Source organism: Myotis lucifugus, unplaced genomic scaffold (assembly GCF_000147115.1).
Source record: "Myotis lucifugus unplaced genomic scaffold, Myoluc2.0 scaffold_15, whole genome shotgun sequence".
Taxonomy (NCBI): Eukaryota; Metazoa; Chordata; class Mammalia; order Chiroptera; family Vespertilionidae; genus Myotis; species Myotis lucifugus.
In genome coordinates, this window is record NW_005871063.1 from 6193625 (window position 1) to 6217090 (window position 23466).

Below are 23466 nucleotides of genomic sequence, written 5' to 3' on the forward strand. Positions count from 1 at the left end.
CAGAGTTTAAAAGTAAAAACTAAATGTAACATTAAAATGGTGAAATATAAGCCATTAATAATGATGTCATAAGTTAATATGAATCAAGTTATACAGAATTAAAATATAAATGATAAAAATTGCAAAGAATAAAGGAAATTGTTAGATCTCAATAGTAGTTTAGAAACTTAGAGTACTTTTCTAGATCTGTGACAGATCAAGCTGATAATTATATTATTCCCGTATTCTGTATTTTTATTTTAGTTGATGTACAAGACAAAGAACTATATGTTCTGAAAACAGAAAGTATATCTTCTCCATGACTCATGAAATGTTTATGAAAGTTTATCATGTTTTTGGTCACAAAGAAAATTTTCAGGTAATTTCAAAGAGTAGAAATATGTCATCCCAGATTCTCCGCCTATGGTGAGATAAAATTTGAGCTAAGTAATAAAGATAGGGAGGAAATTTGGTAATTTTCAGATCTTTTCTGCCATTCTTGGGTCAAAGAAGAAGTCAAAACTGCAATTGTAGGATATATAAAATTATGATAACATCGGAGTATACTGCATTTTCTTTAGAATTATGGTTTTAGGAAGATAAAGGACAGCATTAGGTAACAATGCTTCTTGACCCTCTGTAATGTGCAAGACATTTTGTTTGATGTGAGATATAACTCAGAATAAGACTGTGAGCCTTGGAGTTTGCGATCCACTGGATTTTATTATAGAATGCACATTAGAGTAAATTATTTGGGCTGTATATATGAAAAATCTTCTATAGTTTAGTTGAGTATAATCATTTTAATTTCCAAGAGAGCTACCTATGGTACCCATATGGAGAGGAGAAGAAGTAGATTATTATAGTGTTTGGATTGAACTGTGTACTAGTATAATGTTTGGAGAGCTTGATTCCTTTTTACCTCTGTCACCTGGTAGCAGTTCTGTTTCATTGGATAATTCAGTTTTATCCCTCTGGGCTTCAGCTTATTTATCCATAAATGAGGGAGTTGAATTATAGTTTCATTAAACATGCTATTTTTATGGAGCTGTAATGAATTCATTAAGTATTGAGCATCAACTCCTTTTCAGTTTGTAAGGATTAAACTTATGCTCTGGTGGAGGAGAGAGTTACACTTCGGGTTCCATGCCAGCAGAGGAGGGTGCAAATACTAGTATCTTCAGTAAGAGGTGGTCAGGTGAACAGGGCAGGAGAGAGTTTCAGGCTGAGGAAATAATAGACTGTATAGAGCAGTGGTTCTCAACCTGTGGGTCGCGACCCCTTTGGCGGCCGAACGACCCTTTCACAGGGGTCGCCTAAGACCATCCTGCATATCAGATATTGACATTATGATTCATAACTAGCAAAATAAGTAGCAACGAAAATAATTTTATGGTTGGGGTCATAGCTGGTGGAACTGTATCTAAAGGGCCAGAGGTTGAGAACCACTGGTATAGAGGCAGAGAAGGAAGTGTTTTACATTTGGGAAGCTGCAGTTAGTTTGTGTGGCACTTAGTAGTTAGCATGGGTGTATGGAGGAGTAGGAAGACATTAAACATTGAGGTACATGGGAGCCATATTGTGAAAAATACATGCTTTAAGTTAAAGAATGAATAACCATGGAAATGTTTTTAGCATTGGAAGGAGGTGGCACTATAACAGTTAGTTGAAATGGATGCAGAGACAGCAGTTAGGAAAGTGGCAGTCCAGATGAGCCAGTATAGAAACATAAAGTAAGGGCAGAGAGATGACGTGTAGATTGTAGAATAGGTCCTTTAAAATGCATGGCTTCATAAGGTCTGTGCCAGCCCTGCAAGTGTATGTAAGATATAGTATGTGAATGCATTTTTCTTTGGAGGGGGTCTATAAATTTCATCAGATCATATAATTGGGCTATTAGGTTAAACATATATTGTAGAGAAAATTGATAGGATGACATTCCACAGACTATGATATTTAAATAATTTTACTTTATTAGTGACTAATCTAATTTCTTTTTCACTTTTTATAGTGGACAGGCCAAAATCTCAGCAAGTTCGAACCTCTAGTACAATAAGGCGAACCTCTTCTTTGGATACAATAACAGGACCTTATCTCACAGGACAGTGGCCACGGGATCCTCATGTTCATTACCCTTCATGTATGAAAGATAAAGCTACTCAGGTAAAATAAGCAAATCAAAACCAGTTTTACTACTCTGCAGTTATTCTGTTTTGATCACAGTAAAGAAAATGTAATTTAATGAAATATTCCCAAATTTGAAATAATAGTACATTCAATCAAAGAAGAAAGCCATTTCTTTTAATAAGCTTTAGACTAATTGTTTCTTGTCATCTGGGTTTTTAAAATTCTGTAATATTTTAAATATATTAAATATATGACAATTTTTAGACTTACAGTTTTAAGAATTGCATTCCAAGAGAAATTAATATGATTAGTAACTATATTATAAAATGTAATTTTTGAAATTATTTCAATATTGGAAAAACTTATAAAGTATTAACACATGGCTTAGGAAATTTATGTTAAAGGTATTTTGGGTGTTTTTTCTGATTAAAGAATGACGCATTTAAATGTGAGAGAATTCAAAGGAATGAGAACATTTTCGGCTTTGTAGCTTAGGAAAATAGAAGGATTAGAGTTTCATGTCTGAAGAATGAGGGAAGAAAAAAAGGGAGGGGGGAATTTTGGACATGATCTATGAGGATCTTCTCAATTTTTCTAATTTTCCCAGACAAGCTTGAAACCATGAAATTAGCTTCTTTATCATCCATCCTATCAATTCTGCCTTTGTAATATTTCATGCCACCCCCAGTCTTTTGCTTTTCATTCTTAGTTTTGTGAGCAAAAGGATCAGTTTGATATGGTAGGCAGTGGGATTCTCAAGTGGAAATAACTAGCAAAATTTAGAGATGTGAGCCTGGACACTTAGAGGTAGACACAGATAATTCAAAACCATCTTTCTGGAGGAGTTGGGTTCACAAGTGTCATGATGTGTAGATGTAGAGTGTAAAGAAATTGGGTCAAAGGACTGAGGACTTTGTTTTTGGAAATGCACACAAGGGAAATGGAGAAAACTAATGTATTCACCTGGAAGCAATAAGAGAAGGGAGTTAACATTTACCGACTAAGTACCATGTGTTATGTGTTTTATGTCCTGTGTTTCATTAAATTCTCACAATAACATTGTAAGACTACACAGATGGAGAAGCAGAAACTCAGAAGTTAAGTGACTTCCTTGTCAACCAATCTGAGCTCCAATTTTATCTGCTAGTAGGATAAATGGAATAATGTACATGCGTGTGCATATCACCTAGTAGAATAACTGACACTGTACTTAAAAATAGTGGGTGTTGCCCTAGCTGGTTTGGCTCAGTGGATAGAGAGTCGGCCTTCGGACTGAGGGGTCCCGAGTTCAACATGCCCAGGTTGCAGGCTCAGGCTTGATCCGCAGTGAGGGGTGTGCAGAAGGTAGCCAATTGGTGATTCTCTCTCATCATTGATGTTTGTATCTCTCTCTTTCCTTTCCCTTTCTCTCTGAAATCATATATATATATATATTTATTTATTTAAAAATAGTGGGTATTCTTTTTAGATTAAAAAAAACCTACCATTTATTGAATATGCTTTATGCTGACACTATCCAGAAACATTTTCACAAAATGAATAACATAATTTATTCATATTTCTTCTCTGAGAAAGAAGAGGAACCAGAGAAAGAGCAAAAGCTAAGAGAACAGAAATAGTCTAGCCTTAGAATCCAAAGGGAATGCTGTTCTAAGAAAGGAAAATTTTTAACAGTATCAGGTGCTAAAGAGACGTCCTGGAGAATAAGGACTGGATTTAGGGATTAAGGGCATATTGTTTTGGAGTGTATAATATTGATAAGGGTAGAGGAGGAAGCTCAGATATTTGGGAGTTAAGAGAGTAATGTGGAGATAGCGTGAAAGGGTGCTGGGTATTTTTAAACCTCTCTGTTTCTTTGTGTGATGGGGTTAATGTAACCAAACTCATGATAATGTTATATGATTAAATATGATGTTTAAAAGTGAATATGGCAATACACATGTGAGGTTATTAGTGGCAGATATAGACAGGCCCAGTTGTAACATTTTCAGGGTATGGAGCAAATATAAATGAAGACCCATATACCAAAAATGTTTAACTTAAACTAACAAACTATTACATAAAATATATTTATCCTTCTAAGTTGACAAATAAAATTCCCTATGGATCTTGACATTCAGGTTTGAGCTAAGATTTCCTAGGTTCCTCAGAGTCACATGCCAGAATGTATCTACATGGGCCAAGCCCACTTCAACTTCCGAGCTTGAAACCCAAATCCCTGTTTATCCTGCACACCATTCTGTACCCTGAGGGTTGGTTTTACATATGTGTCCTCACATTCATTTTTATCTACACTCTTCTCAGGAAGTGAGGCCAGGGAATAGATCCTTGCAGACCTTGGAAGCCAGGCTTGCTGCTGTTTGGGCAAGGAATTCCTAGGTCTGGGTTACCCAGAGCATAGTTTGTGGCAGAGGTATGGGTTCATGGTGAGCAGATCTCCTTGGTCCCAAGGTCTCTTCACCCTGTGGGTAGAGGCGTAGCTTGGAGAGAGCCAGTGCTGTTCCCCCTAAAGCTTGCGGTCCAGGTTAGGGGCTTTTCTTGCCTGGTTCTGCATGTAGGTCATTTGAGAAATTGAAAGGAAGGCAAAATATAGGCCTCATTTTACAGGTGAGATACTGAACCTTAGTGAAGTTAAGTAATTTGTACATGTTTATATATCTAATAAATAGGAAGAGATTTGAACCCAGATTTGGTTGATTTACAAATCTTTTTTTTCTTCAGTTCCCCACTGCCTCTTGAAGCAACCCACTGAAGTATACAGCATTTAGCCTCATGCTTGCCTAACAAGCATACAAAATAGTTTTGGCCCCAAGTGTATATTAATTTAATTGAAGAGATAAGGGATAAACATGAGATGGTTTTTATTGTTATATTCATCCCTCCTGGATTCACTCTTGAATTCTTGGGACAGGAAGTAGAAGTTCTTGTTTATTTAGCAGGAATTAGTGGAGGGCAGGTGGTACAGTCAACTTGCCTCAGATATTATTAAACATCTGGGCTTGCTGATATTTTCTTCCTGTCATATTTCAATATTTCAACTACCTTAATTATTGAGGGTTAGAAATAAAATTCTTTATGTTTAATATATTTACACTTTGGGCCTTTAAAAAAGAAGTAGCATAGTGTCTTTAAAAAGACTGTGGACTGGGGGAAGGTCAGTGGGGGGAAAAAAGGGAGACATATGTATTATCTGTAATACTTTAAACAATAAAATAAAATAAAAAAGACTGTGGACTTTGGAGACAGATCCTGTGTTCAAACCAAGGCCCAATGTAAGGGAACTTTCTGGGATGATGGAAATGTATATCTTGATAGTCGTTGGTTACGTGGGTGAATGCATTTATTAAAATTTAGATCTAAGTGTATACGTGTGCATCTTATTATATATTAACTAAAAATATAGAACATAAATATTGAACTCTCATAAGATGTTTAGGGATGAAGTATATTGCTGTCTGCAATTAACTTAGAAATGAATAAAAAGTAAGTTCAGTTGATGGATAGATAAGTGATAAAGGAAATATAGCAAGGATTTGACTATAGAATATAAGATGTTGGCTTTATGAGTACTCACTGAGCAGTTTTTTCAGCTGTTGTGTGTGTTTGACTTTTTACAAATAAAATGGTGGGGGGAAAAGTCATGGTCCACTGAGTCATTCACACAATGGAATATTGTTCATTTATAAAAAGAATAAAATCCTGTTATTTGTGATAACATGGGTGGACCTTGAAGGCATGATGCTAACTGAAATAATTCAGACAAAGAAAGACAGATACCATGTAATCTCACTTATACATTTAATCTAAAAACAAAACAAAAAAACCACCAAGCTCATACACACAGAGAACAGATTGGTGGTTGCCAGAGATAGGGGGTAAGGGGTGGGTGAAATGGGTGAAAGATGTCAAGAGATGCAAACTTTCAGTGATAACATATGTAAGTCTCAGGGATGTATAATGTATGGCAACAATAAATAATAATACTATACTGCATATTTGAAAGTTACTAAGGATAGTTATTAAGTTTTCATCTCAAGAAAAATTTTGTTGCTATGTATGGTAACGGATGTTAACTAGAATTATTGTGGTGATCAGTTCATAATATATCAAATCATTATATTGTGCACCTATAATTGATATAATGTATTTCAGTCATACCTCAAAAAAAAAAAGCTAGTGCACTCACTCTGACAAACACACATGCTTATTTTAGTAACCATTTCGCTTGATTTTCAAAATGAGTGGGTTTTTTTTATAGGCCAAATGTCATTTCACATTGAAATGAAGACCTTGTTTTGATTCATAACCTATAACATGGTGAATTTCTTTGATTATTTAACAATTGGTTATGATTACACTTATGGAAAAAATGCTTTTGGTTTATGGAGTTCTTTTTTAATATGATATTTAAAAATCAGTAAAGTGTTAACATTTATTATATTTGTTTCAATATTCAGAAATAAGGTCTGCAGTTTTTTCTTTTTTCTAATGTAATCCTTAGATTGGTGATATACTTGCTTCATAAAATGATTTTGCAATATTTCCTTCCTCTGTGCACTGCATGGTGTAAATATTATCTCAGTTATCTGTTACTTGGGTCTGAAAGAATTTTACTTATGAAGTTGACTAGACTTGTAAATTTGGGTAGTGTAGCTCTCTAGTAAATCTCAATTTTTTCCATGGCTCTTGGTCTCTTTTAGTTTCTATTTATTTAGTTCAATTTTTAAATTTATTTTGCTAGAATATAATCTATATCATCCAGATTTTCAAATATATTTGTATAGAGTTTCATAAAGTACTCTTGTATAATTTTTTAAATTTCTTGCATATCTGTAGTTTTTTCTCATTTTTAATATTGCACATTTGTGTTTTGAGTGGTTTAATTTATTAGGTTATATAGTTTTTCATTTTTTAAGGTGTTGAACTGATTTTTCCTGTTGTTTTTGTTTTCTAGTTCATTGTCCTCTGACTTTGTTCTATCATTGCCTTTCTTCTGCCTTCCTGGAATCTATATTGTTCTTTCTCTAGATTCTGGAGATGAATGCTCAATTTTGGTATTTGTGATATTTCTTGTTTACTAGTATATGTGCTTTATGCCAAGACTTATCCACTGAACTCAGCTTTAGCCAGTGTATGTTTCTGTTATCTATATATTTTAAATACTATGCAATTTTCATTTTTAATCTTGTTTAACATATATATGAGAGCTTTTTGTTTTTGTTTTTAAATTTCTAAGTGGTTAAAGTTTCTTTCCTAGTAATTTAATTTCTACTTTTATAGTATTATAATTAGAGCATAGAATTATAGATCTTTGGAAACTTCATTGAAATTTTTTGTGTAGCCTAATACATGATTCATTATTTTCTTAATGCTCAGTATTTGAAAATGTGGTATAGTCTTTTCTTTTAGATACAGAATTCATTGCATATTAATTCAGTCTTATTAACTATATTATTCAGTTTCTAAATAGCACCCTTTTTATTTTCTATTTTATTTTAGTTTTAAAAATATGTTTTTATTGATTTCAGAGAGGAAGGGAGAGGGGAAGAGAGAGATAGAAACATCAATGATGGGAGAGAATCATTGATCAGCAGCCTCTGGCAAAACCCCCACTGGGGATGGAGCCCGCAACCCAGGGATGTGCCCTTGACCAGAATCAAACCTGGGACCCTTCAGTCCGCAGGCTGATGCTCGATCCACTGAGCCAAACCAGCTAGGGATATAGCGCCCTTTTTAAATGTTTATTCTGTCTTGAGCTGGCTGTTGAGTTAAAATTTCTGTTGTCTGTTTTCAGTGGTCATTGCCTTATATGTCTTGATAATATTATAGATGTTTAAAAATGTATGTGCATTATATCTCTCTATGATTGGCATTGTTTATTGTTATAGAATACTCCTTGTCTTGATTGTTTTTCCCTGAATATAACCTTTTCATGATATAAAAAATTTAGTTGCTTATATTCCTAATGTCCAGACAGCCATTTTTAACATTTTGATCTATATACTTTTATATTTTAATTATTTACTTTTAAAGAAATTAAAAAACATCTTAAAAACAATTCAGATGATACTGTAGGTAGTTTTGTATAACCTTCTTAACTTAATAAGCCATAGTATTTTCCCATCCATTAAATATTCCTAAACATATTAAGTCCCCTTTTTCCTGATTATTTTTGCTCATTCAACTGAAAAAAAAAATTATGGATTTACTTTAAAATTATTTAGAATTCCCACCACTATTTACATTTCAAAATCTCTTTCTAAAGTCTTTTTCTTTTTGTATGTATTTGCTTACTAAAGTGGGATTGTAGCCCTGGCCCATTTGGCTCAGTGGATACAGCCTTGGCCTGCAACTAAAGGGTACCGGCTTTGATTCTGGTCAAGGGCACATGCCCAAGTTGCAGGCTCGATCCCCAGGAGGGGGCGTGCAGGAGGCAGCCAATCAATGATTCTCTCTCATCATTTATGTTTCTCTATCTCTCTCTCTCTCTCTCTCTCTCCCTCTCCCTCTCCCTCTCCCTCTCCCTCTCTCTCTCTCTCTCCCTCTCTCTTCCTCTCTGAAATCAATAAAAATCTATATTTTTTTAAAAAGTGGGATTGTACTCCACGTGCTGTGTGTTTTTTTGTACTGTTATAAGAATGTGCCACAATTTTAATTTCCGTATTGATAGATATTTAATTTATTTCCAGTGCTTCTTTTGGTGTACATCTCAGGTTAATTCTTGAAAATAGAAATACTGTGAATATGTTTAAGGTTGTTGTCACATTTATGATTGCTTTTTCTCAAATTAACATTTCTTATAGAGTGAGGCAAATTTTTTCATTTTATCATGTCTAACACAAATGCAGTATTTGATTTCTGCGTTATTTCCTGTTTTCAAAAAATTGCAGTCCAGAAATTTACCACCAACACCCTCCCTTCCCCTTGAGATCTGGAAATAGAAATACAGCTACTGTATACGTTCCCTGCTTAATAATCTAGAAAATCACATATAGTTACTTCACAGACCTTCATTCAATTGTGTGGAACACATTGAGGGCTAAATAGACATGGCTTTTATACTTTTTACTTATAAATACTCAGACATGTTAGTCCTTCCTAGGGACTGCTGTTTAATGTTCCTCACTAAAGAAAAATCTCTCCCTCTGGAAGGTGGGGGAGGGTGGGTGGATGGGAGGTAATCAACCAAAGACCTTATATGCATAGATGCATAACCCATGGACACAGACAATAGGGTGCTGAAGGCCTGGGGTGGGGGGCAGGGGTGGTCTGAAGGAGGTCAATGGGGGGAAAAAGATTTATTAAGAAAAAAAAGAAGTTGTCAACATACTATTTAAGGACTCATGTATGACTAAAATTCATGGACAGGCAAAATGAGGAAATCTTTTAATAAACATTATGTTCTTAATTGAAAAATGTGAAATATACTGCATGTTAATAAAAAATTTAAAAAAAGAAAAATCTCTCCCTCTCAGTATAACTTTCTACGTGTCTCCAAACAATATTTATGTTAACTTATGTTAATTTCTAAAGATGTAATTAGATACAAATTAATGTTATACTTGTTACTGATATTAGCCTACAAGAAAAATGAGTGGTTATATATATGGTCAGTATGTCACTTTGAGTGCAGGATCTGTTTCTTATTCATTTTTATTTCCTTAGTCTAACAGTGCTTTTCAGACCTTAGCTTGCCTCAGAATCATCTGGAGAGCTTGTTAAAATGCATAATGCTGGACTTGATCTAAGAATTCCCGATTTAATAATTCTGGGATTGAACCTGAGAATTTGCATTTCTACCATGCTCCCAGATGAGGCCAATTATGCTCAGCCAGGGACCACTGGATGAAACTAGTCTAAAATAATGAGCACATAACTTGGTATAGAAGTGGAACATGCTAAAAAATTTTTAAGTGCTGCTAGCACTGAATTCCTCATGCTGTTTTCAGCTGAACTGTTCTTTCTGCACTCTGTTTTCAAGTGAAGAGGCTATTTATATTTATATTTGGTTATAAGACTATATTTACATACATTTACTAGAAAAACAAAAGATAGTAATATTAGAATCATAATGTTTTTGTGCTCCTTTTTAAAGCATCATCAGGATAAACTTCAAAATTAGCTTTTAAATTAAAAGTTTTTAACATTTTTATTAGTCAAACAATGTATTTATAAATAATGAACAGTTTGTCATTATTTATTTTAAAACTTTATAAATGAAAATTATAATCATAATTAATTACAGTTGAAATATCATTGATTCTCAAGTAATTCCACTTCATTTCTTGCCAGGTTTATCAGTACTTTGCTACTAAGGGTCATATATTTAAGTACAGTAAAATAATTAAGTCAATAATTATATTTCCACAATAGATTTTAAACTGCAGTAAATTTCGAGGGTAAGGATGAACTATACAAAAAATAGATTTAAAAGTTTTATATAAGATTTGTTTAAAGAGTTAAATAAGATTCAGAGAATTTTGTGAAGTAATTATTAATTCATTTGTTTTTGTAAGTTTTTTTTGGAAGTGGCTTTAGGCTCTTACATATTGACAGTCAATATTGAAAAACAGTATTTTCTTGCTATTAGTTAGTTTGACCTGTTTTGAAATTGATAACCCAGGGAAGCAAAGCTGCCTTTGCTAGTTTATGAATAAAGATAAAATAACAAAAATACCCAGGATTCATATCTGATATTTGAATACCAGATTCAGGTCTGGTATTCAAAATATACAAAGAATTCATTTTTATGGCCAAGTAGTATTCCATTGTGGAAATGTACCACAGCTTTTGTATCCACTCATTTACTGATGGGCACTTGGGCTACTTTCAAATCTTGGGTATTGTAAGTAATGCTGCAATGAACGAATTAGTGTTTCAGGTTTCTGTGCATGTATTCCCAGATTGCAACAGCATGGATGGACCTGGAGAGTATTACACTAAGTGAAATAAGCCAGTCAGAGAAAGACAAGTACCATACGATTTCACTCATAAGTGGAATTTAATTAACCAAATAAACTAACAAAGTGGAGACAGACTCATGGGATAGAGAACAGCTGTTAGAGGTGAAGATGTTGGGGGCTGGGTGAGAAGGGTGAAGAGACTGAGCAAAGAAAATAAAGATTCTCATGGACACAGACAATAGTAAGGGGCGTGGGGAGAGGTAGAAGAGGGTAAAGAGAAGATCAGCGGTGTTGGAAGGAGATTTGACTTGGGTGGTAAATGCACAATATAATACACGGATGACTTATTGTAGACCAGAAACCTATATAATTTTATTAACCAATGTCACCTTTATAAATTCAATAAAAAATAAATTTAAAACATACCAAGAATTCTTAAAACTCAACATAAGAAAATAACCTTTTTAAAAAAAATGGGCCAAAAACCTTAATAGATATGTCATCAAGGAAGATGGCAAATAAGCATCTGAAAAGATGCTCTACATCATACGTTGTCAGGGAAATGCAAATTAAAATAGTAATGAGATACCACTTCATACCTGAGTTAGTTTGACCTGTTTTGAAATTCAAACACCTACACCACCAAATGCTGACCAGGATGCAGAGCAACAGCAACTCTCATTCATTGCTGGTGGAAATGCAAAATGGTGTGCAGCCACTTTGGAAGATAGTTTGGCTGTTTCTTACAAAACTAAACATGCTTTTACCACACAGTCCATCATTCATGCTCCTTGGTATTCACCCAAAGGATTTGGAAAACCTGCACATGGATGTTTATAGTAGCTTTATTCTTAATTGTTAAATCTTGGAGGCAACCAAGATGTCCTTCAATAGGTGATTGGATGAATAAATTGTGGTACATCCAGACAACACTGATGGCTTTTTCATAAGAAGTTATATATTATGTAAAGTCATAGGTGTAGCTGCAACATAAGTGATGGTTTTTTAAATGTGTAATAAAAATAGTTTTTAGAGCCATATATATTTACTGTGATAATCTTTACTATTTGTCTTTAAATAGTGGTTTTTACTTTCCCTAATTTACATTACACCAAGAGTCCTCTCATGTATTAAGAATGATACTTTAATATTGTTAGTTTTTTTTAGATATAGCTACTAAATGGTCTTACCATTTGGTACTTAATGTTTTGTATTACATTTGGATGTTTCATTATTGTTGATTTGAAAATCAATGTTTTGAGTAACTTAGAAGCATCTTTAATTGATCATGTCTAACTCAGAATATGATAGAATGTTTTAAACATTACACAGGGTCATGAAAATCTTAGCGTTTAAGGGATTTTAGTAGTATAGCTTCTTAATTGGTTTTTCATGAAAATTTTGAAATATGTTTGAGTTGCTGTGAGAATAAGGAGTAAAGACAAAATTTCTTACTTTGTTTTGTTCAAGACACCTAGCTGTTGGGTGGAAGAGGGAGCAGAAGAGAGGTCACATCAGCGTTCTGCGTCATGGGGGAGTGCTGATCAACTGAAAGAGGTAAGGTATTTCTGTTTGTAGTCTATAACCTATTTTTATCCTAGCAAATTATCTTATCATTTCCTGAATATAATGGTACTTTTCTTCAGAGTTTAGGAGTTGCCCTCCATGTTTTGGTGAACAAATCCGAGTTTACCTTATTTGTGCTCTTCATGTTCTTTATAAATGTTTGCTCTGCAAACTCTCAGCTTTTGCCTTTTCCAGAATGAATTCTTATTTTATTTATAATTGCTATATCTTCTTCCTTTTGGTTATCTTTTGTTCCCACTTCAGCTTTCTTGTTTTTGAGTTATAGCAATGAGAACTGTAGATCATAGTTTTGTACAATGGTAGGAAAGTGTTTTTTGCTTCTAATAACTTTTTCATGATAACCAGCATATTGTCCTTTGAGACCCAGTAGTACAGTGGAATTCATATCTTTTATAGTTTTTATTCTCTTATTCATTATGAATAACCCAAGTTGTGATAATCTTTATGTATATTTTGGGTTATTTTCCTGATAGTGTTATCTTTTATCTATCTAAATTCTTTTATTTTCATAGAAACTGAATTGAAAGGTCATCTAGTCCAGTGGTCACCAACCTTTCGGACCTCATGGACCACCAATGGTCCTCGGACCACTGGTTGGTGACCGCTGATCTAGTCTATCTTCTATGTAAACACTCCTTTAAAAAAAATGGTCATCTAGTGTATTTTGATCATTCTTGGTGAGAGAAGCTCCTCACTTTGCTAGAGAACCAAACTAGTTCAGTTGTTTCAGCTTAAGTTGTTAAATAGTTAATGTTGTATATTGAACTCAGAATTATACCCCTTAGTTTTTACTCCGCTTTTGGTATCATTGTGTAAGTCAACTTTAAATATTTGAAAGACTAGCAATATGTTATTTTTCTCCAGGATAAACATTGACATTTCTCTCAAATAATTTTTATATATGCCATAGTTTCCATACCTCTTAGTATCATTTTAATATACTATGGGCTATCAGTATCTTGCATATACTATGGTATCTCTATAATATTAGTATTATAGTTTCTCTATAATATTAATGTAGAGAAATCCTCAACTTCTGTCTACCCTACACACAAATGCATGTACACAAAATCAGTTTTTCCCAGCAGCAAGGAAGAAAGAAACGAAGGGAGGGAGGTGGGGAGGAGGAAGGAAGGAAGGAAGGAAGGAAGGAAGGAAGGAAGGAAGGAAACTGGTTTAATATATCTAAAGTCACTACATATCTGTGCATAAAATACAAATACCAAAAAAGTGAACTTTCAGTTTTATCTCAGAAGCAATGCAATCTCAAAGTAATAGCCAAGATTTGGTATGATTGAACTTTGGATTGCAACAACCTAGGATATGCATGATTGAAAAAGGAGTGGCTAGCATTAATTACTGAGTGGGAGATTTGATTGCTCTCCCCACAAAGCAACCATAACACTGGCTAAAACAAATAATTCAGTGTTCTGGAAATCAAACAAACAAATTGAGAAGTTTTGTTCATGAAAAGTACTGAACTCAAGGCAAGAATAACACAAGTTTGTGGTGTTCTTATCTGGTGCTACTCCTTTCCCCCTTCTTACTCATCCCCTGCTTTGTTGGTGTGACATTTCAACCAGGATGGAGCAGGCCTTGAAAACCAGAAGCTTTGCTGCCCCTACTGCTGACAGAGTACTTGATACAGAGTATTGAAGATTAAATTAGTGATCTTAGTTACAAATGAACAGGGAGAAACAATGGCTCCGCTAGTCTGAGGTTGTAGTCCTGTTTCTGGCAAGTAGCGAGATTTTATCGAGTTGTAAGAGGCAAGACAGCCACAGGGGCTTGATAAGTTCACCACATATCCCAGCTTGACTGGATATGCACAGCAGAAAGTGAAGTGGGCCCAAACCACCCATGCATCACTAGTCAGAGGAGACTATAAATGCATAGAGAGGAGATTCAAGCAGGCCTAGTGATAATAAAATTTGGGGCCAACTTGTAAAGGGCTCAGACTTTGTACTACTCATTCTATACTCAAATTACATCTGAGAGTAGGAGCCTTACTGGATTGTAACACTCAGTATCATTATTAAGATGGTAGTTCTCCCAAAATCGATCCACGGTGATCACCATTAAAATTTCATACTTTTTGTTTTGGGCAGGAATTAACAAGGTAATAGCCCTAAGATTTACATGGAAATGCAAAGGACCTAGAATGGCCAAAATAATTTTGAAAGCAAGGAAAATTTTGGGAGGACGTACATTACACAATTTCAATACTTCTTATAAATGTACATTATAAGAATGCAGTTGGCAAAGAATTAGCATAAAAGAAGACATATAGATAAATGGATCAAAATTGTGAATCCAGGAGTAAACCTTATATTTATAGTCAGTTGATTTCATTCAACAAAGTTAACAACACAATTCACTTGAAAAGGACAGTGTTTCCAACAGTGGTACTGGGATCATTTTATATCCATATATAAAGAAAAAACTTAAGCCCTTAGCTCCCAGGATAGAGAAAAATGAACTCAAAATGGATCATAGTTCTAAATATAATTTCTAAAATTATAAAACTTCTAGAAGACCTTGGATTAGGTGGGGCATTCTTAGGTGCAACACCAAGAGCAAGGCCATAAGAGAAAAAAATATGAATTGAACTTTATTAAAATGAACATTTACACATGACTAAGAGCATGCACAGACAAGCCCCAGACTGGAAAAAATATTAGCAAATCATATATTTGATATAGGCCTTATCCACAGATATATAAGGAACTCATACAAATTAATAATAAGACAACCCAATGGGTAATACACTTGAATGGAAGTATTTTCACCAAATATTTATGGGTGCCAAAAAGTATTCTGCATCATTAGTCATTAGACAAATGTAAAATTAAATCATTAAATACAACTACACACCAACTACAATGACTTTAATTTAAAAGACAATGTTGAGTATTGAAAAGGATGCAGAAAATCTGGACCCCTCAAACATTGTTGGGAATATAAAGTGGTACAGCGACTTCAGAAAATAGTTAGCCAGTTTCTTTAAAAGTTAAAACATCAACTTAGCATATAACCCAGCAATTCCTTTCCTAGGAATCTGTATAATAAAGATGAAAACACCTGTGTACTTTAAGACATACAGTATTGTTTATAGCAGAGTTATTCAGAACAACTAAAAACTGGAAATTATCTATCAGTTAGTAACTGGATAAATAAAATGTAGTATATTCATGCAATAGCATACTATCTACACTAATAAAATAGAAACATGCAAATTGGTGTCACTCCACTATGCCCACCAGCCAATCAGAGTGACTATGCAAATTAACCCACAAAGATGGCGGGTAATTTGCGCACGCAGGCGGGAGTGAAGATTGAAGGCTCCAGGCCGGAGTGAAGACTGAAGACTGAAGAGGCTTGGCTTCTCCGATGCTGCCGGACCAAAGGCCTGGGTCTCAGGTGCTGGAGGAAAACCGGTGCCAGTGGAAAACCGGTGCCGGCAGCCAGGGGAAGGAAGGCCTATTGCGCGAATCTTCGTGCAACGGGCTTCTAGTTCAGCAATAAAAGGAAACAATGTACTGAATACTAATGCATGCTACAGTGTAAATGAAATTCAAAAAGATTTTACTAAGTTAATGGTCAGCAATTTTTTTCTGTAAAAGGCCAGATAGTAAATATTTCAGGGTTTGTGGGCCATATTATCTTTGTTGCAATTACTCAGCTCTGCTATTGTAATGCAAAAGCAGCCACAGACAGTATGGAGTGGGTGTGGTTATGCTCCAATAAATTTTATTTACAAAAACATGTGGCAGGCTAGATTTGACCTGCAGATTGTAGTTTTTCTAATCCCTGTTAAGTGAAAGAAGCCAGATGAGTAAGACTACCTATGATATGGTTCCATTTATTTTGAAATGCCAGAAAAGGCAAATTTATACAGGAAAAAACGAAGCCCATTAGTGGTTGTATGTGGCCAGGAGTGGGGCTGGGGGAGTGGTTATTGGCTACAAATAGACTCAAAGCAAATTTGGGGTTGATGAAATAACTCTAAACTGCATTATGATTATTATAGAACTCTGAAAAGTGATTAAAAATTACTGAATGGATGAAGTTAAGGGAATGTAAATTATATCTCAGTAAAGATGAAAGAAAAAAAGGAAAAAATAAAAGGAAAAAATATAAGACACTGGTGGCTTTTTCGTGACATGTCATGAAGGTATTAAATTCTACTATGGCTAGAAAAAGTATAGGAATATATGGGTGAAGACTAAAAGTAAAAATAAGAATTGGCATTTCGCCCTGACATTTCGCCCTGACTGGTTTGGCTCAGTGGATAGAGCGTTGGTCTGTGGACTGAAAGGTCCCAGGTTCGATTCCAGTCAAGGGCATGTACCATGGTTGCGAGCACATTCCCAGTGGGGGGTGTGCAGGAGGCAGCTGATCGATGTTTCTCTCTCATCGATGTTTCTAACTCTCTATTCCTCTCCCTTCCTCTCTGTGGAAAATCAATAAAATATATTTTTTAAAAAAAGAATTGGCATTTGAGAAAATTATGAAAAATAAGAGCTATTATTAAAATAGTAATATTTTTAAAAGTTATATACTATAATGTTTTTAAAAGATGACTTGAGCCCTGGCCTGGTGGCTCAGCTGGTTAGAGCATCATGGCATACGCCAAAAAGGTTTCAGGTTTGATTCTTGGTTTGGGCGCATGTGGGAGGCAACAGATCGGATCGATGTTTCTCTCTCATATCAAGGTCTCTCTCTCTCCCCCTTCATCTCTCTCTCAAATCAGTCGGATGGATGGAGAGAGAGAGAGAGAGAGAGAGAGAGAGAGAGAGAGAGAGAGAGAGAAAGAAAGAAAGAAAGAAAGAAAGAAAGAAAGAGAGAGAGAGAGAGAGAGAGAGAGAGAGAGAGAGAAGAAAGAGAAAAGAAAGAGAAAAGAAAGAGAGAGGGAGGGAGGGAGGGAGCCTGGGTCATGTTCGCTGGGGATTAGGGAGACTTTTTAAGCCAGTTTTAAGAGAGAGTAGATTCCTACACATTTTAAGAGCGCCAAATGTATCTTGCAAATAAATGGTGGGATATTGGAATGGAGCTGTTTGCATAAATAGAGATCTAGGACTATGTTTGTAGGCAGTAAAACTGTACCTGAAATAACCCCATGTGACATTGTTGGTGTTTTCCTGTGGGCCAGAGAGACAGCTATGTAAAAATGGAAATAGTAACCATATGTTGTATGTGTACATGGCATCTGGACTAGAGCTCTACCCATGTGGGACCAAGGCCCCAGTCATACTAATTTAAAACCTGCTCTGGAGCTATGCAACCCCAGAGGCCAGTCTGAGCAACCATGAAGTAACATGGCAGGAAAGAGCTCACCAAGGACAACACTCCCACGTAAGGTGACCTTGAAGACAAGTATTTTAGGGAATGTAAGGAAATCTATTGCCATAACACACAGCAGATATATTAAATAGAATACTGTACATCTGAAGAAATAAAGATAAAAACACAATCCCAAAATAATGTTAAAATAAGAATTTATAATTTCAAACGAAATAGTAATTTTCAATGAGAAAAGGAATAAATAAGAACAGGCAGAATGATAAAGGTCCGTTTGAAAATCTTTTAAGAAACAAAAGTTGGTGAAATAAAAAACTGTTTACTGGATCCAAAGGACATAGCAGAAGAGAGAATTAGTGAATCAAAAGACTCAACTGAGAATTGAAAGTCAGGATGAGCAAATCATCTAAAATATAGAAAATGATAAAGAAGTTTAAACATGAAAGAGAAGTTAAGAAACATGGAAAATAGATTTAGGAGTTCCAGAAAGTAAGAATAATAAGCATCAGGGAAGAGAAATTTTTTAAGGATGAAAATTTGCTAGATTTGAAGAGCCGTGTATATCTTTGTATTGAAAAAGCCCACCAGTTCCAAGGAGGAAAAACAGAACAGTGAAAAAATTCCAACCTTTAGGTCTAGTGTAGTGGAATTGTAGATCAAGGACACACACACACACACATTTGGAAAAAGGGCAGAGTACCTACAAAGAAATGTCAGATTATCAATATATTTATCACGAACTATTATTGATGTCAGTATACAGTGAGTTTGTGGTTTGTGTCTATGTTAAGGAAATGAGTTCAAGAGAAGCATCATTTTCCTTTAAGAGGAGATTACTTTTTTCCTTTAGATTATGTTTACTGAAGGGTTGTTGGTCCAACCTTTATTTACATTTTGCAAACCAAAAAAGTACAAGTGTACTTTTCCATTGGTTAGATATGTGGTTTCCTGTTTATATAAAACAATTTAAAATTAATGTACACAGCATAACTAGAGTTTAAAAACTCTGCTAAGTAAATGATAAAGATTTAATTAATACTTGTCACTTTTTATGGTACTTGATTTCTACACATTTAATAGAGATAAAAGAGAATAAAGGTAAAATTTTAAGATTTTTTTTAGCAAACATCATCATTAGCAAACATCATCAGCCTTTAGTGGCACTGCATTTATTCATGGAATAATGTCAGATGAATGAGACTCTATGCATCTAGAATTTCAAAAGAAACAGTAGATAACAACAATCTACTTCTTAAATAGCTTAATTACATATTAGGAAAAGCAGCTAAGACTTTAAGGAATAATCACAAAAAGACTTTATATTAACTCCTATAGTCCTTGTTCAATGAGAGAAGAAGGGATATAGTTTGTGATAAATATATTTGTTTCCTTCCCGTAGTACAAAACTAGAATCTGATCACTTACACCCCTGCAGTCCCTTCAGGTGAGCATGCTTTCCAATCTCTTACCATAGTCAACGCTTCTAACTTCTCTCATGGGCCTTCTACAGCTGGGTGCCTTCATGGGTGAAGGGATCCTGGAGGCTCCTTTTCTGTGTCTTGCTCATCGCCTTCCTAATTCCATAGCTCCTGTTTCCAACCCCTCTGGAGTTGGAGCGTGGGGGAGAGAGGGAAAGGTAAGGGGAAAAATATGTTCCTATTTGAATGGTACTGTTGTAAGATGCCTTGACATTCCCTGGGCTTGACAGATTCTTAAAACTTCTTTTTGTGACTTCATGGGTTCTTTGGAATTCCTTGTTGCTACACATCTCTTACCTTTAGTTCTGTCTTAATGCGTTAGTGAGTCTCTTAATCTCTCCTTGGCCTCTAGAATTCTAGACCTAGATTTCACATTCTCAGCTGCTGAGCTCCTTCACCCTTCTAGGTGGCTTTCTTACATGGACCTAAGACAACTTCCACAATGACTCTCACACTAATTTCCCAAATGATTCCTGGGAAACTCACATATTTTTTGTCTGGTTAATGTCTGGAGCTTATGCTGATTCAAATGCTACAGTAAAATTCTGTTATCCTAGCTCCACATTTTGAGTATCTGGAGTGGGTATCAGATACGAATTCATCATGACCTCTTATCTATGGGGAACATACATCAGTCATTCAAGTTGTCCCATTAAAACTCCTCTCCATTTGAGGCAAAGGAGAAAGTATATCCTCTTGGGTCTTGGATTTTATTTTTTTCCTACTTACAGCCTAAAAAGCTGCTTTTACTGTTTCATGGATGCTGGCAGAATCATGAGACTCCTGGTTTAGACAATGGACTTCAGCACAGCAAGTATCAAGACTATCAAGTTTGTATTTGTTCTCCTGACCCTGCAGTCACATGGGGGAGATGGGGAGGGCCCAAATGGATGCCTGCCCATGCAGTAGATCCCATTTCAGAAGAGAGAGACAGAGCTGGGGGAATCCACTGTTTTTATAGTAAGCAGGAAGCAAACCTTTTGGTCCCAGAAGGTGTCATTCCCAGAGAAAACAAAAATGGTACATGTTGTATTATTGTTTTAATTTTTTTTTTACTATTCATGATTTTGATAAAGATAAATTGAAAAAGGTGGGTTTACTATTCATAAGTCCTTCAGTGGAAATAAGGAAAAATCATAGGTTGCTTCTTTATCTTAGTCCTGCTCTCATTAGTAAGATAGTTTTTCTTAGAGGGAACCATCTGTAGAAGTAAGGAAAATGATTAGGTATGCTTCTCACTTCTAATAAAATAACAATTATTAGATATGATTTTATTTTATTTATTTAAATTTTTACTTATTTATTTTTAGACAGGGAGAGAAACATCGATTTGTTATTCCACTTATTTATGCATTCATTGGTTGATTCTTGTATGTGCCCTGACCAGGGATCGAACCCGCAACTCTGGCGTATCAGGACAACACTCTAACCACCTGAGCTACTTGACCAAGGCCAATTATTAAGTATTATTGATATGGACTTCCCTTTTTAAATAAGAAAAATAAAAGTTTCTTATAGTTTTACTAAGAGTATACCTTTCGCCCTAACATCCTTTAGTATTGGTATTTTTTTTTAAAATATATTTTATTGATTTTTTACAGAGAGGAAGGGAGAGAGAGAGAGAGTTAGAAACATCGATGAGAGAGAAACATCGACCAGCTGCCTCCTGCACAACCCCCACTGGGGATGTGCCCGCAACCAAGGCACATGCCCTTGACCAGAATCGAACCCGGGACCCTTGAGTCCGCAGGCCAACGCTCTATCCACCGAGCCAAACCAGCTAGGGCAGTATTGGTATTTAAAATATTTTTTATCATACTATAGTAGGCAAAAATATTGCAATAATATTTTCTCTGGACCTAAAAGACAACAGAATGGAGAATTTTGATTATCCATTTGAAAGCAAATGAATTGTGTGATGAACCTTTTAAAACTATATATTTTTAATAAGGTCTCTTTCAATCCATATTGAGTTATAAAGATGTTTTACAATTTTTCATAATTTAAAATTGTATCCAATAGGCACAGTTTTTAAGGTCCTAAATACTGCTTATCAGAAAAATAGAAACTTATCAGTATGTTAGTATGTAGTCAGTTAATTGCTTCATCACATTTTTGTTCATCTTTATTCTATTTTCACATCTTGCAATATCTCCAACATTAAGAAAGGAAGTTACTTTGCGAAGTGGTTGAGATTATGAGCCAATACATAGTGACTGGTAGTTATTGCAGTTGAACATTAACCTGGTATTACTTTCAGCACTGTTGGTAGGAAATAGAAGTTACGAATTAAAGACTGAAGGACCAGGCCTGCCATTTATTAGCTGTGTTACATTGGAAAAGGTATTTTACTTTTTAGTGTTTCCTGGTCTGTAAAAGAGATACAATAAATCTGTGGGATCAAGCGGGTTTGTGAACTAAGTGTATTTTTAAATGTTAGTCTGGTATTGTTAACATGCCTCTGTTGAAACTTGTGCCTTGTAGGTAGTTGTAAATACACTTCTATATTAAAACTTATTTTATATGTATAAAAAAGATACTGGCTGTATCTTTGGGGATGAATTTGTGTGTGGGAGTATCTTTTTCTGTCTGTTCCTGGGCAAGCATATCTGTGGGTATGAAAGGGTTGATGTTTGTGCAGGTAACCTCTCCCTATGCATGTGTGTGTGCTCCTTGTACATGCACGTTTGTGCATGCATGTGCCTGCATTTGCTCATTTGATTATCATGGACTGAATGAATAGCAGATAGTTCATTTGGGTTTTCCTGTTGGCACTTTAAAGAAAAACAGGAAGACAACACTGATTATGCATATTTATGGAAAGACAAAAAAAGTTTTAAATTTTTAGTTTTAGTGTTAGGTTAGGTGGTATTGCATTTTAAATTCCTCTGAACACTGTCAAGGAATGTAATATTAAAAATTTGTTTTTGACTACAGGACCTTTCTTTTGAGACACTTTATCTTTACAAGCACTAAAGTTGGTCACATATTCCCTTTTTTTCATATAAAAAAGTGAATAACAGCTTGAGATTCATGACCTCTCGCTACATTTTTAAGAAAATGTCTTAGGTAAATAGCTTTAATAATTGGTTTGGGTTTTTTGTTTTGTTTTAGTTCAGGTGTCAAATTATCATTTCCATTTGTATGTTTGTCTTCACTTTTTATAAGATTTCTTTATCTCCTGGTGAGTTATTAACTTGATTCTTTAAACAATAGTGAATAGTAGTTAAGATAGCAAACTCTGGAACTACACTTCCTAAATTTAAATATTTGTTTCACCACTTCACTGTGTGACTTTTAGCAAGCTCTTTAATCTATCTACCTCTCATTTTCCTCATCTATAAGATGGGGATAATAGTAGTACCTATCTCATCTGCTTTTATTGAAAAATGAATGAGGTGATTCCCATAAGCACATGTGCCTTTTTTTCCTGGTTGTAAACTAGCTCTCTTTTCTTTTTTTCTAAAAGCCTTAAAATCCTGCTTTTTCTCCTACTACCTTTTAAGATTTCTCATTTCCCTAGCCTGTGGAATAGAATTCATTCTGACAAACAGTGCCTCAAGCAGTTATTTAAGGCTGAATTTAGTTTAGTTTTATTTTGTTTTTAAATGCTAACAATAGTATGTTGGGGTGGGGGGGGGCTAACAAGACAAAAATAGCAAATAAACAAGGATGATGTTATCAGGTTTTCAAAAATTTACAATAAAATGTATTCCTAATTCTCAGATTTTAAGTGGGGCCAATCCTTGATTTTCATTTATCTGATTCCACAAATGTTTTAGTCATTTCTTTGTATGTATGCTATTTCTTCTGCCTACAATGATTATTTCTTCTTTTGACCCAGGATCACTTATTCATTAACTTTTTAAAACTTTGCAGCTTATGTGCTTGGGACCTCTTTCATGTTGGAATGTCGGACTACCGGTTTCAGCCTGATTCCCCACAGGCCAGGCCGAGGGACCCTACCAGTGCACAAACCCGTGCACCGGGGCTCTAGTTGACATATAACATTGTATAATTTTAAGGTATATAATGTAATCATTTGATATATGTATAAGTTCCAAAATCATCACCTCACACAGTTACAGTTT

The 23466-nt window shown here is 34.9% G+C and overlaps 1 protein-coding gene across 2 annotated transcripts in view; it reads left to right on the top strand.

Moving 5' to 3' along the window:
• The first annotated feature begins 241 nt into the window (after nt 1-241).
• GLCCI1 (glucocorticoid induced 1) overlaps nt 242-23466 on the top strand; it is a 49010-nt gene continuing 25785 nt past the window's right edge. For both annotated transcript variants that reach the window (XM_023750756.1, XM_023750757.1), the window contains exons 1-3: nt 242-358; nt 1991-2142; nt 12480-12566. In XM_023750756.1, coding sequence (XP_023606524.1) covers nt 2122-2142; nt 12480-12566 — 108 coding nt within the window. In that variant the 5' untranslated portion in view covers nt 242-358; nt 1991-2121. The remainder of the gene's footprint in view (nt 359-1990; nt 2143-12479; nt 12567-23466) is intronic.